This window comes from Electrona antarctica (assembly GCF_951216825.1).
Source record: "Electrona antarctica genome assembly, chromosome: 16".
Taxonomy (NCBI): domain Eukaryota; kingdom Metazoa; phylum Chordata; class Actinopteri; order Myctophiformes; family Myctophidae; genus Electrona; species Electrona antarctica.
The window spans coordinates 32,115,942-32,136,296 of NC_136797.1; the positions used below are offsets into that span (position 1 = coordinate 32,115,942).

Below are 20,355 nucleotides of genomic sequence, written 5' to 3' on the forward strand. Positions count from 1 at the left end.
AGAGAGAGCCTTTGTAGTACATTCAAGCTGTTGCACTGTTTGGTACTCTGATTTGCCATCGTTTCATGTTGTCTGTACTGTGAGAGCGACAGAAGCATTTTGAATGTAAAAGACCAAATACAAAGAGGGAGAAAGAGCAAAGAAACAAAGAGGAAATGAAGACAGAGAAGGACTGACTATGCACATAGCGCTAGCGTAGCAATTATATATCCGAGTCAGTGCACACACGCACATTAGGCATACAGGGCTTGCACGCATCATAGAATATGTTGTGGACGGACAGAGTCTTCATACGCTTTGTTCTTTTGCCATGGTGACCTGGTGCAGGATGAGATAATAGAGAGCACCTTTAAGATTTAGCCTGCCTGTGTGCGCGTGCGTGCGTGCGTGCGTGCGTGCGTGCGTGCGTGCGTGCGTGCGTGCGTGCGTGCGTGCGTGCGCATGGTGATCATAGGGGTCATAGGGTGTATTTCTCACAGGAAATGGGCTGACAGACCAGTGTATTTTGTCAAAAATGTTCCTATACTCGAGTCATCTTCGTGACTTAGCTGCTCATTTCGGTTCACTTAATTGTAAATTATGCAAAGAGAAAGAAAGAAATTATCCACATGTGTATACCGGTATGTGTTTTGTGTGTGTGCGTGCGCGCGCGTGTGTGCATGTCATTCTGTGCGTGTCTGCGTCTTGTGTTTGCTTTTCAACGCTAGCAAGGATGTGTTTGCACCGAGGGCAGTCCAGTGAATCCCCAGTGAACTAACAGTAAAAGCTGGAACAACACAGATTGCTCATTAAAAACACCCCATGTAGACCTAGTGAATAGAGGCCCTACCACATCCATCCACCCACCCACCCACACCACCCCACCCTCCGCCTCCCGCAGCCCGGGGGCTGACAACCTACAAACACTGCCTGTTCAATATTTATCTTGTTTTATCGTTGACCCGAGCTGGAGAGGCCAGAATTAGCATACCATTCAGACTGGCGGTGCACTCTGAAATGCATGGTGCACAGCGGGATTGGTCTGAATAGGTACACTGAGCATTTTGAAAGGGACCATTCCCCATGTAAGAGGAAGTAAACAAAGAGTATTTGTCTCTACTTGTCTTGATTCAAGGACGTCTGTGCATGCGTGTCTCTGACCCATCATGTAAAGGGCAAGACATTGATGCAGAACCAAGATGGGTCTCGAAAATATTTGGTCTTACTAGTGCAGCTATGCTGAAATTGAACTGCATATAACCTTATACTCACACTCAATTATTATTATTTTTGCTGGTGAAAGCTTCAAGAGTTCTTACTGTATTGTCTGTGATATTGAAATGGAAGCTTACTATGATCATCACAGTAATCATCATGTCTTCGATCAAATTCAAGGGCGAGGAGTTTCTCTATGAGGTACATGCATCAAAGCGATGTTTCCGCAGTCAAATTGGCCTACATCTAATCTAAGAAAGCATCTAATACAGTAGCATACGTACATAATAGCATACTTACTAGCAGACTAGATAAGACACGTTTTTCGGAAAACTGCGCAAAAATGCAGCTAAAAATCAGAAAAAGGCAGCAGTGTGCAGGGACCTTTATAATTTTTTAGTGTCTATAGTTGTCAATGAAACAATGTATCTTACAGTTAGGTGGGAAGTTACTTCACTTGTCACTCACATAATCTGTTTGTGTCTAAAGCTTAATAAAGTAAGTTTATAATTTTTATTTTACATGTATTAATAACTCAAATTCCACAACTGAAGATGATGGGCAATGTTCATACAAATAAATAATAGTAATAATATCGTATTGATATTGTGAGCCCAATATTGTGTATTGAATCGTATTGTGAGATTCAATACACAATAGGTAGATTGAATCGTGACAGCCCTAATTGTCTTCGTCCTAGTAATCCTGCTAACCATTATAACTACAGTATCTTTTGCTGCTTGCATTAGATGTTTGGGTTTGACTGTTGTAATTTCATGTCAGCTGAATTTCCTTCATGGGATCAATAAAAGGTTTATCGTATCCTAATCCTATACCTGCTGCCTTTCAACTGCCTAATTAATGACATTTCCTTTAAAGTTTAAACCACACACCGTATGTCCATATCTGTTAATAATTTACATCTGCTGCTATTTAACTGTGTCATTCCACCACTATTTTTAACCACTCACATCATCACAGTACAGTGTATATATATCATGCACCATATGTACAGTTGTACACTGTATATTTCACACTGCTCATAATATTGACATATGACCTGTTCCAGGTCTCTTTCCACCCTTCTTGAAACAGCAATGATAGAGGCTGTAGATTAATCTGTGATGAGAATCAAGAAGATGAAGGAGTTGCGAGTAGTTTGGGCTTCACGTGCTTGTCGTTTGTTTGCCCCTCATCTACTGTGCCAATAAAATGATTGGCTTCCGTCATGCCAGGCTTGCACTGGGCATGAACAAGCTATCTGTACGTCAACTGTGGGGGCTGTGTGTGTGTGTGTGTGTGTGTGTGTGTGTGTGTGTGTGTGTGTGTGTGTGTGTGTGTGTGTGTGGGTGGGAGTATGTTAGATAAAATTCCCGACCTCCATCCAAATGGCACCTCCCCATGACCATAAACATACCCTTCCTCTTTCATACCCTTGCCAAAGTACACACAGTCACACACGCACGCACGCACACGCGCGCGCACACAAAGTTACACACACACTCACACTCACACACACACACACGCACACGCACACGCACACGCACACGCACACGCACACGCACACGCACACACACACACACACGCACACGCACACACACTTAAGTATTAAGTATTACTATTATACTTGTGAGGACAGCAACATTTTACTACACTGATCTTATGAATGCCATTTGTTTTACTGCCATTTTAAGCCTAACCCCGAAGCTGAAAATAGGCGATCTACAATCTCACAACGAATCGTGCTTCGATCGCTTGTAGATTGTCTATTTCTTGTTCACGACAGTAGCATGCAAACTACACATAATTCAGGCAAAACCTCAACCCAAACCCATAAACCTAACCACTAAATGCCCCAAATGGTAAAAAAAACAAAAACAAAATAAAACATTTATCTTGTGAGAACCGGGAACATTTCCTCGCAAAGTCTGTTTTTCAAATTCTACTATAATTGTGGGGACATGTGGTCCACATAACTCTACACACACACACACACACACACACACACACACACACACACACACACACACACACACACACACACACACACACACACACACACACACACACACACACACACACACACACACACACACACACACACACACACACACACACACCAACACGCGCACAAACTTACACATATCCATCACACACTTCCTTTGGACAACATTATCACAATGACTTGCCAAATTGGCATGCTTCCCTTATTCCAAATAATTCCCATAGTATAAAACCTGCAAAACATGTACCGGTATATGTTTCCAAAACCTGTTCACCTTTGTGCCATACACATCTAAGGCATGGTTGAAGTGTCCCAATTCATCTTACTGAGGAAGGATTACTGAACAAGATTTTGGGGCTGAAACAGTTGTATATTATAATATATATATATGCTGATATGTATACATAAGTGCCCTAATTTAACCTCGTATTAATATAATAATTTTGTTTATAATAACAAACATACAACAAAAATCACACCCGTGTGAACTGAGTGGTGTAAGGTTTTATATAGCATGATCAGCTGTGGTCTGACGTAATGTCTGACGTAATGAAATCACACCCGGATGTGATTTCACAACTGGCTTTTTTTGTGCAGAAAAAATGAGCATGGTTGCTACGGTCATCCAGTTCACCCGGGTGTGATTTAATTACGTCAGAAATTATTTTGAACATAGCAACCATGCTCATTTTTTTCTGCACACAAAAGCCAGTTGTAGGAGTGGTTTACACCACTCAAAAAGAGTATTGGTGTTTTTCAAGGTGTTTTTTCTTCTTCCTGGCTTGTTCGTTCATAAGTCTGGCTGTCCAGGGGAAATAGCTGTTTAGCAATCTACTCTGGCTCTGTGGCTGTGAAGCATACAATTATTTGGGGGACCATGTGTAATATCCTTACGGGCCACCAGTGGGACCCTGCCCACATGTACCACTGATGTACTGTACTAAACCTGTACACTGCATCATGTATGAAAGTGTATCAACACCCAGTAAGGTCAAGAAATAAGGACATTCTGTAAATGGTACAAGCCATGGATAGAAGCTGTCTGTGGTGACGTGGGGTTTGTAGGCTAATGAGCATCAAGCAGACAGAACAAAACTACCATGGCTTCCTATGACCTCATCAACCCTGGGATCCCTATATGTTGGGCATGTCATTATAGATGAAAAACTTCAAAAAAAAGGTAAAACGTCAAGACAAAAGCAATAATAGCAGATCTACAAGCCTACAGTATGTGTCGTACCACAAGCTATTTTTGCAATTTGTCGTAAAACAAAGTGTGTTATACTTTGTTTTAAGAGAAATGTATAGCTTGTGCTATGACCCATGCTATAGGCTTGTAGGTCTGCTATTTTTGACATTGTACTTTTTGAAGATTTTGGCTCAAGTGGTTTTGAGCCGTCTTCAACTTAACAGTATCTTTAACAATGTAAGAATAACTGGTAAGTACCAAACAAAGTTGTGTTTAAGAACCGTCTGTGTAATATCCCCCCAAAATGTGACTGTGCTCTCTTTAATACATAACATAATCCTCACTAATATGCTGACAGATTCTCCAAGAATATGCAAAAATGCTGGCCTGTTTATTGTCACCAGGCACAAACTGTGGAGATTTCCTCCGGCTAATGAAACCATTATGATTATACCACAGTCAGAGTGGCATTTTAGCTAATGGGGAATTACAAGAAATGATACAGTATGATGATGAGGGTTTAAAGACACAGAGAGGAAAATGAGAGACGGATTATGGGAAACATAAAAGTCATACTGTATCTGCAAAGCAGCCATTGAGTATATGGAGCTGGTTTCATAATGATTCCTTGATGTAATGACCAATACAACTGCAGTGATGGGAGAATACTCACAGCATGCTTCACTTAAATAAATACTTCAATACAGATACTGTAGAAGAACAGATACTTTGTAGAAGTCCCATATTAACTCATCCACCACTAAATGGCAGTAGCAATAGTTAGCACAGGCCAACATAGATTTGTTCTATTTTGTTAGAACGAGAGCTTCTAAAAAAATCAGGAGCTTCAGGAGCTACGCCCTGGGGCTGTAAAGGCCCCAGCAGGCCTTTATGCCATTTCACAACTTCAAAATGTATACATCCAGGCCAAAGGGGAGGTAAACTCACCTCTCCCATAGAAAGGCATTCACTACATCTCTCCCCATTTCTACAATGTACATATAGTGTTTTATATTTGTTGATAATATTGTATTTGTGTAATTTTTTATGCTATGTTGATGAATTTAATACATAGGATCCTTTTAGCCCAAATGTCAGACTATACGTGTTGTTTGCATTTCCGTCTTTAGAGTCTGCAAAAACAAACATAAGAGACGTACGTCTAGGAGATAGTTTTGTTTTTCTCCAGATGCAGCCTTTGGAACATTGAATAAGTGGAGAGCAGGGGGAGGAATGCAACATGCAGAACGTCAAATACATTATAATTAAATTAAATATTAATAATAAGAGAGCTCTTGGCATAGCACTGAAAAGTTGACGACAGCAGACATTATACAGCACACATTACTTTATATTACAATTCATACTTCGCTGCGAAATGATGTTCCTTGCCCAAAATAGCTATTGCTATTTAGTATAGTATAGTATAACTATACACACACTCATTGTGATCATGAACCAAAAAGAGTGAACGCACATAGAGCACATAAGATAAACAGCTATCTTTCTGTCCGTGACCGTGAGGTTCTCAAAGTGGGGTCCGGGAGCTCTTAGAGTTCCTTGACAGGATTCCAAAAAAGGCCCCTCGCAGGTCTGTAACTCTGAGAGCATGCAAATGCATGCATTTTGTCTATTTGGTTCCATTGTACGCTCGCAGAGTTGTGTGAGGGTCCTTGGAAATGAGAAAAGTTACTTTGAGAACAACTGATCCGTGTGGTTTACCTTGAGGGAGTGGTGCTTGCTCTCATGCAGTATCATCTCTTCGGATAGGATCAGCGTTCGGCTGCACAGATCCAGAGGCTGAACATAAAAAAAGAAGATTACACAGTCACATTACACATCCCCAAAAGTCAAAACCATACTACCACTCACAGATATGTGTGGATTTGTATTCCCTGGAAATTAATTGAGATATAACCTCTATAAACTAGTTGGCAGTAAACTGATACATTTGATCAGCAGAGCAGAGCCCGATCACTTAAATTACCTTATGCTTAAGTCAAACTGTTACTTATAAATCAAAATAATAACGTATTAAAGCAATAAATACAGTAGGTCTATACTGTAAATGCAAGGTTACAGTACCAATTCCATGTCGGTTGCTAAATCCGCTTATTCTGATAGAGAACGAAAGGTGATAGAGAACGAAAAGTTTCCAGTCATCACAGATGAAAGTATAAAGATTGTCAGCTAGCTGTGACAGTAGGGTCTCAACATGACAAGAGGAACTATAGCAGGGGGTGGAAACCACTTCCTCTCGATGACTTGAGTGTGTGAGAGGGCCATTTCATTTGTGTGTGTGTGTGTGTGTGTGTGTGTGTGTGTGTGTGTGTGTGTGTGTGTGTGCGTGCACGCACGCGTGTGTCAACAATCAATAGTTTGGCTTAGACAATACGTAAGGGCTGCTGCTGATGATATGCGGGCATCGGTGGTGTGCAGTGGTAAATGTCTGTGGAAAATGTGTGAAGAGTGCAAACCGACTGTGAAAAGTGGACTGACTGGTTCCCCTCGGCAGCAGCACCGGTAGTGTTAACTAAGGCCTCATTCACACCTGCACACGCAAGACACACTTGAGTCCTGTGTCTTCTGTGTGTCGCACAGCTCGCAATGCATTTCCAATGGGAGTCACATGGTTTGATGCCACAAACCTTGTTGCATGGGGGGAGGGCAGAAGACAGCCATGCAACAAGGTTGTGTCTTCTGTGTGTCGCACAGCCCTCAATGCATTTCCAATGGAAGTCACGTGGGTTGATGCCACAACCTTGTTGCATGGCTGTCTTCTCGCCCTCCTCCCCCCCATGTGGCATCAAACCATGTGACTCCCATTGAAAATGAATTGCGAGCTTGCGACACACAGAAGACCTTATAGTAATCAAATGGCAGGTGTGGGGAATTCGGCAGGTGTAGGCTGGGCTTGCAGAGCCTGGAAATGTAACAGGCTCCCTAGGTCCAGCTCACTAGGCACTGCACTCACTGTGGTGGTGTGGAACGCATGTCGAATTTGAAGTCAGTGTGGCGAACGGTTCTCGAGTTACGTGGCGTACAGGCGTACGTACAGAGAGTAGGTGCATTTATTGTAAATTACAGTATATACATGATCAATGTATTTCTCTCTACATACTGAGACTAAGAAATATTCTCAAACTAGAATTATAAATACAGACACACACAAACACAAACACATGTAATTGCTTACCTGAACAAATATAGGGAAGATAAGTATCTTGGGGGCTACTTTGACGTAGCCATAGTTGGCGTGAGGTGTGTGCGAGCGAACAATAGTGCAGTTCTGATAGTTGGCAAAGTTGGCATTCTGCGTTTGATAGCTGGGCGGGCTGGCATTTGTGGTGGTGGTGCCAGAGGTCTTTGCTGTCTTAGAGTTGGCAGAGCGTCGTAGAAAGGCAGTACGGTTGGCGAGACCACCACCACCCCCAGGAAAGGCACCAGCACCACCCTGCGCCTGCTGTGGTACCGTGGTTTGTCGATTACTAGGATACAACCTGGCAGCTGAAGAGGAGGATGAGAAAGAGGTGACATTTAAAGGAGGAAGCACCAGAGGAAATAGTATTTTTGAATATATTTACCGAACACCTAACCATAGCATTTATAAAAAGCACTGACTAAGAACTACTGAAAATATATCTTACATAGTGTGCCCTGGTTATCTTGGTAGACAGGCCTCAAGATCTGGAAAGCAGGAAAATAATGAATATGAATATATGGCCACTGCTGCTGCACAGGTAAATATTTACTCTAGCCACATTAGAATGCAATCCCCAGGTTCATCAAATCGCTGACACATTCCATGTGAACACAATGAATGAAGTGAAAAATCTGCAACCAGCTTCAACAAGTACCGGTAGATATTAATGCACAATCATTACGGTGCTGCTAGGAGCAGAGCAGAGATAAGCTACAGTACCACTGACTGCACACAGACATATATGTTGGTATCGACTGTATCTTTTACTTTAAAATAAATATGTAGCAGTTGACACGTGACGCAAGTGTCAGTTTGTTAAAGAACAACCACATATTTCTTCACATGAAATTGTTCAAGGAGGTCTTTGCCCTGTATCTTTTGTTAGATGTGTTTGCCCACAAACCCTTATTGTTCTATTGTGCGTGCGTGTGTGCACCTTGTGCGTTTGACGTGCATGAGACGTGTGCATGTGGGCCATAAGCTGATTCTAACAGAACGTTCTCTCTGGTTTCCAGGCCCATGTCTTTTCTAGTTTTAGTTTGTTAGTTCTACTCTACTTAGAGGCATGGATGCTGCCATCTGTCAGAGCAAACTACAATCTACAGGGCTTAGAGGGGTAGGAACTTGAATGAACATGCTGGGAAGCTATAGACTAAACGGTTTGCATAACCTGCAGACAGAGACAGAGAGCAGAAAGAAAATAGGTTACATTAAAGCAGATCATATAAAATAGTTTATGACAGCATAATGCACCAAGATGGTCTTAGTCATACCTACAACCAACCCCTCTCTGTCTCTCTCCATCTCTCTCTCATGAGTACAGTGAGGCATGCTCAAACATGGCCATTCATCTTACTTTTGCATTCACTCTCTCCCTCACTTACTTATGTATCACTCAAACAATATACTAAGTACCACCTCTCTCTATATATCTCTCTCTCTGTCTCTCTCGCTGTAGCAGTAAATACATAGATGTTGGTTCTACCCCCCCCCCCCCCCCCCCCCCGGCGTCTTCTACTGGGGTTTTAAAGCCCCTGTTTATGCCGGAAGGATGTGAGAGAGTCATATGCTTCCTGTTAGTACTGTATCGCCAGCATGGGACTGCCGCCGTAGAACACCATCGCTGATTGTTTGAGGTTGGGGCATCTATAGAGATTCATCAGTCTTAATCTGTCAGTGCATCGCTTTCTATCTTTGTTGATAAAAGTGTCCCTTCCTGTTTGTCACTGCTCATACTGCACAATACATTCTGAAAGGTACCTCAGATAAACACGCACGCACACATGCACACACACACAAACGCGTGCACACACACACACACACACACACACACACACACACACACACACACACACACACACACACACACACACACACACACACACACACACACACACACACACACACACACACACACACACACACCCACACACACACCCTGAACTGTTCTCTAAATCCATTTAAGAAGGAAAGCAAGAAAGTAAGAAAGCAAGAAAGCAAGAAAGCAAGAAAGCAAGAAAGAGGCATTGCACTAAATGAGGAAAAGCACTATAAAGATCTTAGTAGTCTGTGTTGTCATAGTTCAAGCTTCAACGCTTTAAGAAGATTATTTCTGTGACTAAATCAAAAGTACACTAAGAGAGGGCATCGCTGGGCAGGAACAATACATGACACACATTGGAGGTTCTGCTTCATGGAGCCAGTGGTGTGTTAGTATCATACTGCATACCTATTAGTATTGTTAGCTAAGGAACTGAGCTCAGAGTCTTTTTTTCATTCATTGAGTTTGCTTTATTGTGCTTTTATGATGCAGGCCTTTGTCCCACATATGATGTCACAGGACGTGACTGCATGTAGTACATGCCAAGCATGTCAGATGGTGTAGTGTGTTATTGCGTAATCCTTCTTGGGCATTATAGTATTCCTAAGTAGGAATTTAAATCATTTCTAAAATGAGCATGCTTTTTATTATGCCTATAAATAGGCATAATCCCAAATTCATATATCATATATATAAACCATAAATGGCACATGTGGTATATGGCTTGCTATGTCTTTAAGAGAAACAAATGATTCATATGTATGCATTGTACTACTATTATTGGCTGGGCATAAATTGCAGAGGAGGATGTAATACATAGCTTAAGTGTCAATGAATCATAGACTGTCATAAGAAATAAGTTGTGATTCACTTCTATTTGGTTTCACTTAGGGAGTGTAAGGGAAAAGTATTTTGTTCAAATAAGTGTAATAAATATATCTCTATTATTCAAATAGCAATTATTGCTATAAAGCAGGGGTCTTCAAAGTTTTTAAAGGCCAAGGATCTAGTCTCGCGTTGCCATGCTGTTGCCTCTCGCAATTTCCAAATGCTTCCGTCATACAGTCTGGAGCAATTAAAGCTATCATCAAATATAAAGCGGAAGTGGAGCCTCCTCCCCAGTTCCGTTTAGTCTTTAAGCCCTAACCACACCAAAGGGTCACCATGCAACTCCTTGGGTCCAAACGGTTGCAAGGAGTTAACGCTAAAACCGTCTTGACCCTTTGGTGTGGTTTGGGCCATTGAATTCCATGCGTTGAATCACTAGGGTAAACGTGGGTCAACGTGGGTCAACGTGGGTCAACGCGCAACAAGACATATCACACCACAGGGACAACGCTAATTTATCCTAATATAAATAGAAAACATCTAAGCATATATAGCTTGTTGCTTAGCAGAAAAGGAAATAAAAAAATAGTTTGCGGATTGTCTAATTAATGTCTGTTGACCGTTAGAGATCTGAGACTAGCTTGGTGTTCCACAGGTTTTTCTGCCTATGGGTTTTCCCCAATTTGACGTCCTTTTCACCCCCAATGGCGCTCGCTGCCGATGACGTCTTTGACGTGTTTTTTTTAATGTTATTAATTCAGCCTTTTATTAATTCAGTCTAGCAGTGTCCCCGTCGCTAGGGAACGTTCGGCTCAACTTTGGTCCGTCAATGAAATGGTTTGTGGTGTTTGAACAGAACGTTGATGTTAGGGGCTCATTACTAAATCGTCGTTATCTTGCGGTTACAAAATGAACGCTTCTGATGACTTATGAAAAGACGGTAGCCACATTAGCTTAGGCGATTTTGATTCCGGTTCATTTTGGGGTGAATTTTGGGGTCCTTCAAGACTTCAGACTGAATCAATGTTGACAGTTTTAATGTGTATTTGCATTTATGTTTTGTGAAAAATAAATAAATAAACAAATCAAAAACATTCTTATCACACAAAAATGTGTCAGCTCCCTTGTAGTAACTGTAACTGTGAAGACTGCTTAGGGTCTGTGAACCCTGCTGAAGCCAATGACATATTTGTGTGGGAATTCTTGTCTCTCCAGCTCTTCAGTAAACAGAGAAAGAAAACACAGGTCTGCTGAACTCATACAGGATGAAGGAGTGGAGTCGATTATGAAAGTTATGAAACTAAACACAAATAAATAAATAATGGTTGACAAAATTGGTGGAACACTATTCATTTAAACTGAAGACTCTCTCTCTCTCTCTCTCCTCTCTCTCTCTCTCTCTCTCTCTCTCTCTCTCTCTCTCTCTCTCTCTCTCTCTCTCTCTCTCTCTCTCTCTCTCTCTCTCTCTCTCTCCCTCCCTCTCCCCCCCCCCCCTCCCTCTCCTGACTGGATAAAATCGGCGTCCCGACTTGAACATTTATTTTCTGTTTACTAAAGACCTGGAGAAATGAGGAGAGCACAGGCCATTCCTTTAACAAAGACTCAAGCAATGATTGCTATCATAATATAGAACATGTATTAAAAAAAACATATCATTTACACCCCCTTTAACAGATTCACTGCCCCGTATTCATTTATTCATTCATTCGCCAGTGCCGTCCGTGTCTTATTCAAGGGGAAAAAAATTACCAGAGGTCCGTGAACCGGATGTGAAAGACGCCTATGTTAAATCTATATCATTGCATTTCTAAGTCAACCGAAACAAATCTTGTAACTGCAATTAACGACGGGGCCGTAATCGGTGTTAAATAAATAAAGCTTGTTTTGATTAGAATCGGAATCTGGGATTAAAATCCGAGATAAAACATTTAAAAAACGTATACAAACGCGATTAGCGACGGGGCCGTAATGGGCTGCAAAGAAAGCTCGGTTTGATTAGAATCGGAATCTGGGATTAGAATTTCAGATAAAAGCATTTAAGAAACGTATACAAACAATGAGTCAATGGCCACGGCCATCTTGAATCTCGGGTCAGAGCCTGTTTACATCGCGCTAGCATTCCAGAGCTAACCAGATGTAGCGTAGGAACGCGACCAACCTTAATCAATATAAAACATTAAAAGCCGGAGATCTCCGTCCATGGCACCACTCATTTTCAACATTGAACATGTCGTGTCATTAATATAACTTAGAGTGGTTGTGTGGAAATAATAAAAAGCCCCCCCCCCCCTGTTTAGCCTAGAACTGGAGGTCTAGAACTTGGGGTCATGTGATCAGTGACATCATGTGTTCTTGACCTCCAGTTCTACGCTAAACAGAAGGGTGGGACTTTTTTATTATTTCCAAACAACAATTCTAACGTAAATTAATGACATAGTTCAATGTTGAAAATGAGTGGTATTCCCCTTTAACCGATGGATTTGTAAAGACCTCCGTCTTTACAATCTCCGTCCATGGCAGTCAATGTGTTTAATTGACACAAAGTAGGCTGATATAACCACTGTACAGTAAGTGCTGTGTTAAAAATATTCTGTACATTGGTGAGACATCAACCAACCGCAAATGACCTTGAAATATGCATCCAGTCCTTCTATCTATCAGCACCAGGGAGGTAAGGTAAGGAGACATATCGGGGATGAGACACCAAATGCCCCTGGTGAGGATGGAGGGAATGAAGGAGATGGTGAAGGTGCAGCCCCCCAGCTGTCTGCGGTACCTGGCTTCCAGGGTTGATGGGGGCCAGGATGATGTAGTTGTCTCCGTTGGAGGCCTTCACCCTGGTGCCCTTCAGCGTGGCGGTGTGGCCGTGGTGGGGGTGGCCCCCGCGGGGTTTCCCGTCCAGTTCCTCGGCCGACCCAACCCGGGCCCCCCACCCCAGGCCCCCACCGCCCCCACCGGCTCCGCCGCCGGCCTCCGAGCCGTTCACCAGCACCCTGCGAGCGGTGGCGGTGGCACGATGGTGAGCCGGTAACGGCGGAACGGCCGGAGGGGTCTTACTGACGTTAGGATCGGGGCCGTGCCTGCGGGTGGGGGGCGAGGGGGCGTCGTAGTTGGAGGCGGAAGGCTTGTACGTGGGTCTGTGGATGAGACCCTCGAAGCTGGGCTTGGCTGACGGGCCTGTGCGCCATACCACCACCGTGATCTCGTTGGCGCTGTTTCTGCGAATGGGGCAAAGAGACAAAGTCGTCGCTGTGGGCTGGAAACGGTATCCGAAACTTACTTTCACTTTCAAAGGTTTTCCAAAATAGCGACAAAGCAGATTACAAGCTCATAGTGAGTTTGTAGAACGATCTTTTTCGCTACTTTTGCATGACACTATTGTAGGGCAAAATAGGGCATTCAGTTTTCGGAAAAATATACAAATTTGAAATATGGACAGCTACAAAGTATTACACTTTTGTGTAATGAAGGTGTTGAAAAACAACCATATACAGCAGAAAGAGTTTCCAAAAGGCAACTCGTGTACATCAACATAATTGTGTAAAATATGTACAGTACATACACATTTAATTTCGTTGTTGATGTACTTGTGCAGTATGGAACTCTGATCACGGACCCCCATTTGATATGATTTTTCCTTTTTTATAATCTCTAATCGCAGAGTTTACAGTAGACTTGAAAAGGTCCATTTGGTTCCTACAGACCCCTGGGGGGGACCCCACATTGAGAACCAGTATATTTGGTAGTAGGCTTACTACAGTACTACAGTAGATACCTGATAGCATGGGCCAGGTCTACACATTTCCACTGCTCCACTGGCTGGCCATTTAACTGCAGGAGAGTGTCCAAATGCTGTAGACCGGCCAGGTCTGCTGGACCTCCTACAATAGAAGACAACACACTGCACATCACATACTTGTTTCCAGGTGGGATTTGTGCAAATCCAGTATTAAAGGGATATTTCACTTTCTTTTTTATCGTCTACTCAGACTTTTGTGAACACCAGAGATAGTTTTAACGTTGTTCGATTCAGTATTTAGATATTTGATATTAATTTTAGCTGCCCCACCCAATTCCTATACAAACCCATTGTAACTTCAAACTCGTGTTTTTTCAATTACTGTTTTCATTTATCTTTAATATGTATATATTTTTGGGGGTAAATCAACGCTCTCAACACTCAACACCCAAAATAATTATATATATAAAATAAATTGAAAGTGAAATATCCCCTTAAGCTTACTTATGGGGTGAAGCTTAAACAGATCTTGAACTCATTCCTGTTGTCATTAAACAAATCGTTTGCATAACTGACCTAAGCTGATTAGAAATCCGTTCTTGACTTAGATAAGCATATCAGCTAGGGGATACATGCCTATTACAATTTAGTAATCAGTCAGGAATCAAGAGTAAATGGCATAAGCCCTACATGACTGGGTAAATAGTCACATACAGTAAGCAGAGTGTAAAGAATACACTTTAGTGCTTCAAAGAAACTAGAATACTGGGTAAACATCAAAGCTAGTATCAGTCTAAACGGGATGCACACGCAGATTAGACACACCAACGGACCGACATGCGGAAACAACGGTTGGACATGTGGTCGAACATGTGCTGCTCCCGTGCTTGCGGTTAGGGTTAGGTTAGGTAGGTTGTCGGTCTAATTACAGTCGGACCAATAGTATGTCTAAACTAAAGCCTGTACCCGTCTAAACAACATAAATAAAACATACAAACACAGTGTGGAAAGAGACATACAGGAAAAATAAGGACAGATGTGAATATGCTACAGATGGAAAGATGCAGGCTGCTGCTCATATAATTTGACCTGAAACAAGAGGCGATATTGCAATAAAGTACACAGCTACAGGTAAGAAAGAATTAGTCACTAAAACAGTACATTGTTGCAGTTTGGTTGAAACCTTGTATGTTCCAAACCGTGACTTTTCAGGAAATAGAAAAAAATTACCTTTTATTTTATTTTTTGTACAAAATGTTACGGCAATTTATTATACTATAATCCTACTAGACCCGATCTAATGAACGTGAAGAGGGATACTAGGGGGATGCCATACTGTGTGTCATAGGCTACAATTTACGCATTTAGCAGACGCTCTTAATTCAAAGTGAATTACAGTAAGCAAGAACAAAAACATGGTAGTACATAATACACAACAGTGGAATAGCTATATAATGAAACTATGCGTATATACTACTGAGTGCAATGTCTACATAAAATGCTATCTAAGTTACATAAGTTGAGCCTTTGCATAGGCCTGTAAGGTCGTCGAGGCTAGAGCAAGTGCTACGGCAAGTCCTACAGGCTAAGATGAGGTCTGAAGAGGTGGGTTTTCAGACTTCACATTCAGTAGATCTATCCCGTGGTCTTTTGTGGACAGATGACATTTTCTGGTGTCTAGTAGGACTATATTAAATAATAATAAAGAAATCGCCGTAAAAAATGGAGATACATATTCTGCCTGACAGTGACGATGCACACACCTATATGCACACACCTATATGCACTTAAACATATACATAGACACACTTGCCTGGATCTACAGCCTGGACCCTCACAGGCGAGTCAGAACAGATGGTGAACCCATATCCATCCTTCCCTCGATGAATGGTCACCTGTAGAACACACACCCAAATATTATATTATATTATATTAATACAATACACTGATCTCAATGTCATGACATGAACCATTGTATGTACGTTCCTTAAGCTGCGTTCAGACCTGAATATATATTCGCTCGGTTCGCCCCGTTTGAGTCGCGCCGCTCTAACCATCCAAGTCTGAACGCACCTTTACAGGGCAGATAGGACAAATGAACTTGGAAGTGAAACTCACGCCCGCCCCCACACACACACACACACAATACAGCTCTTCTCCTCAGTGAACCAAATTATTGAGGGAAATTTCATGCATGGGATGTACTGAAATGAACCAATCAAATGATTGGTTAATCTCTCTCTCTCTTGTGCGCCGCGCGCACACACACACACACACACACACACACACACACACACACACACACACACACACACACACACACACACACACACACACACACACACACACACACACACACACACACACACACACACACACACAATGCATTAAAAAAAGCTCTCATAAAGATAATGGTCTTTCCCTCCATTCCTCTGTATGTGACCCAACATGGTCAAACATTCAGAATGTGAGCCAAAGTCAACAGAAGTCCATCCAAAACATCCCCGTTTCCATCGCATCTGGTGACAACCAGGGGGCCCATTGGACAAATACCTAACCCATTTCTCTCTCTCTCTCTCTCTCTAACGAGCAGGTTGTCTGAAATTCCCTTACTGCCGACACAGCAAAAATCCATATTTCCATTGTTTTAACCCTTTTTTTTTATCGTTCGTCCGCCCCCCATCATCCCCCCCTTTGTGTCCCACTTTAGTGATTCTGCCTATTCCTACTTCCCATTTCACTGTGTAGTCCCTTGTTGCTGCAGTGCTGATTGTGTCCCCTGGGGCCCTGACTCCACCTCACACAAGGTGATGCTGCCAAGCCTGACGGTGACTCATTTCAACAGGACGGCATGCATAATAGAGCGCCGCTGTCCCGCCCCCTTTCATGACGACGACAGGCCCGGAAGATAATTCCAATCGTTTATTGTAATGATTTGTCACAACAACAGTTGGTTTTGTCCGAGGCTTAAATGTCTTTAAATAAATATTTTTAAAAACGTCTAAGAAGGGAAAAATTAATGGGGAATTCTCTTCCGGGCCTGTCGTCATCATGAAAGGGGGCGGAGGATCGTGTCAAAAGGTTGTGTCAAACCAAACACATGGAACTACATGTTTCAGTAGAAGAGCAGCGAGACTAAAAACATTGTATGTGCGTTATATAGTATTAATATACTACAGATTGGATCAAATACAAATTTACATTCACAAATAAGTTAGTGCCATGTCCAAAGCAAATTTCCCTATAAGATATTAAAGTAAATCTTGTCGTAAACATGTGAGGAACTTTGGTATAATAGGTCAACATCAATTCCCTACGTACTAGAGATGTCCCGATACTGTATCGTTATCGGAGAAGTATCGGTGAATATCGGTATCGGCGAACATGCCAGTCTAACCACCGATCCGACACAGGGGTAAGGGGTTGACACTATGGGAAGTCAATAAAATGTTGGGGCATGTGGACTCTTGTGGAGTTTGTTTTCGAGTTGCCCAAACTGCAAGTGCACATATGAGTGAGGAGTCTGCTATAAACACAACACAAGATATATAGCTAGATAGCTATAAACACAACACGAGATCACAACACTGGTATCGGTATTCGGTATCGGCTAACACAGCAATTGTGGTATCGGGATTGGATCGGGAACGAAAAAAGTGTATCGGGACATCGCTACTACGTACTTTTACCATAACCGCCGAGATGTCCAACCTTAATCATTAACCTAAACCTAACAAAACTCAAATTCTATTAAGGTTGAACGCCTCCAAGTTTCAAGTTGATTGTCAATGTTGAGATTTTCCCATGCTTTCCCTCATGTTCAGTAATTAACCTCAAAGCTAAATGAAGATTACCTTTTTCAATAGTATTAACCAAAAGTGTACTTGTAAAGTTATATCATCAATATTGAGTCATAACCTATTCCTTTTAGCACAACGATCTACTGTACATATTTTATAAAAGAAAATTGTATGCGTATGTGACAGGATTTTTCCCTTTTCGCTTCTGCTTCAGTGCCCTTTCAGACATTTAGCCTGGAGGGGTCAGGATAATCAAGGTGCATTCTCTGCTGAGCATAATTCCGTCCGTACAGCACATGTACAGTATAAATGTACATGAGTCAGCTGGCTTCACATCATGGCAGACATGTGCATAAACTATTTACACACAGTGTCAGTACATGTCCATGTATGCAGAAACACGAAGGGCTTTACACATGCATTCACATGCATTCACACTCACCTCAAACCTCATGCTTGAGCACTGTGTGCATTTTGAATTACAGAATGCTCCAATGCTCACTGACTCATTCACCCGCACGCGCACGCACACACACACGCGCACACACACAAAACATAGCTTTGGTGTCATATTCTGTTTCTGCTTTCCTCTCTTGTACTTGTAACCAGGTAAATTCTGTCCTGTTGCATTTGGAACCATTTTGTACTCTCTGGTTATTGCTAATGAGGGCTTTAAGAACAATAATGAGCCGACTGAGTGCTTGACTAACCCTGTAGTAGATCTGCTATTTTTGGCAAATGTTGCCCCCGAATAGGGAAGCTAGAGTTCAAGGGGTTAAAGAAAACAGGACTCGGTTAAGTAGCATAAGTTGCTTGTTCTTTCCCTCTCCTCTCTGCTGCCATAGCATCCTTCTCTCGCTGTGTCAGGATAAATTATAAATGTGGCACATTAATGTCTTTTCCTCTCTTGAAGCGCCGTTTCTACTTTCTTGCCAATGCCTCCATTAGTTAGTGTATATCCCTGGAGGATGACATTCCTGATGTATTCAAAGTGCTTGTGAAATTGCTGCAGCTTTTTTGCAATTTTACCTGCCCAGGAAAGTATTGTAAACACTTTAAATAATGGCAGTGTGTTCACACTTTCAATTCACTGCAAGTTGTACATGCATAATCTGCACGTGATAAATCAAACCTTGCACATGCAGATTTACATTATTTAGTTTTCTGCCACATTTTAAGAAATGTTTTGTATGTTTAAGTTATTTTATGATTCATCCAGCAGTGTGATCAAAACGGCTTCTTTCTCTGAAAACTTTCAGTTTCCCACTGAACTAACTTAACCACATATGCCCTATTTTTCAAATCGGGAAAAATAAATAAAAATTGCATAAGCTCACAACCCTTGCATCGTGCCACGTTGTGAGCTTGTACGGTTAACCGCCCACAGTTCGCGTCTTTCTTATATTTTCCTTCCCTCCCTTTGTTGATCCCTTTGTTGGTCGCCTCCTCCCTCCTTTGATCTCTCTTTTTCCTCCATCCTCCCCTCCAGGTTTTGATCTCAAGTACCACAGGGATTCCCAAACCTTTTCGTGTCAAGGACCCCCAAAATGATACTCATTAGCCTGTGGACCCCAATTTGAAAATATATGTCAAGGACTATGATTTTCAACCATTTTCATTTCAAGGGCTTGATTCAGGGTTTGACCTGAATTAGGCTACGGTCCCTCAATTAATGGCATTTCTATCTCTGGGACCCCCAATTTATATTGTAAAATCAATGTTAATTTAACTCTACAGACCCATAAGGGTCCATTTGGTTCCTAATTATCATTTAGCTGGGGACCCCCTGGAACTCCCTCAAGGACCCCTAGGGGTCCCCGGACCCCACTTTGGGAACCACTGAAGTACCACACAAACAGACCTGAGGCAGTCTACATCCGATGCAGAGTCGACACAGTCCGTGAAGGGTGTGAATCATGCCTCCTCCTCCTCCTCCTCCTCCTCCCCCCCCAGTGTCCAGGTCTGCCGCTAGCACACACACACTCCTGCGCTGAGCCTCCGCTGGACGCTCCTCGCCCCGACGTCCAGAGTATCTCCACAGCCTCCTGGCCACGGCCGAGTGCATGGTCCTGGGGCTTCGCTCTGCAGGCTGTGTCAACTTCAGGGTGTTGTGGATCATCCCAAAAGCCACAGCTTTGTGTGTGTGATTTTAAGGTTGCAATGCAATAGATATGGGGGGGGGGGGTACAGTACAACTATCCTGCACAGTAGAATGATGCTCCCCTTGTGGCTTATACTGTATGGGTACAAAAATGTTGTCTTCAGAGCACACCGGTCAGAACTTTTTCCTTTGATGAGTCTATTGCCAGTGTTTGAGGAGTGGACATCCCCTTTAAAAAGTTGACATTAGTCCACCACTAAGTCATGGACCTCTTACTGCACTCTTACCCTATTTAGGATTCTTGAAAATGCAATACACATTACACACTCCCGTATGTAAGTTCCTGTGATCCCGTGTTACATCAACAGCTTGCCGTGTTCCTTTGACAACATCCCAGCTTTTGGTTTTCTTTACACAACTGAAGTTTCCTGTTGCTTATTTCTCTTCTCAGGTTGTCATTTCTGTGGTTTCTTCC

General features: G+C 42.4%; 1 protein-coding gene across 3 annotated transcripts in view; it reads right to left on the minus strand.

Moving 5' to 3' along the window:
• rgs3a (regulator of G protein signaling 3a) overlaps positions 1-20,355 on the minus strand; it is a 227,543-nt gene that overhangs the window by 145,568 nt on the left and 61,620 nt on the right. For all 3 annotated transcript variants that reach the window (XM_079524842.1, XM_079524843.1, XM_079524844.1), the window contains 6 exons: positions 15,793-15,874; positions 14,016-14,121; positions 13,017-13,458; positions 8,036-8,075; positions 7,585-7,895; positions 6,111-6,188 (listed from right to left, as the gene is read on the minus strand). In XM_079524842.1, the coding sequence (XP_079380968.1) occupies positions 6,111-6,188; positions 7,585-7,895; positions 8,036-8,075; positions 13,017-13,458; positions 14,016-14,121; positions 15,793-15,874 (1,059 nt within the window). The remainder of the gene's footprint in view (positions 1-6,110; positions 6,189-7,584; positions 7,896-8,035; positions 8,076-13,016; positions 13,459-14,015; positions 14,122-15,792; positions 15,875-20,355) is intronic.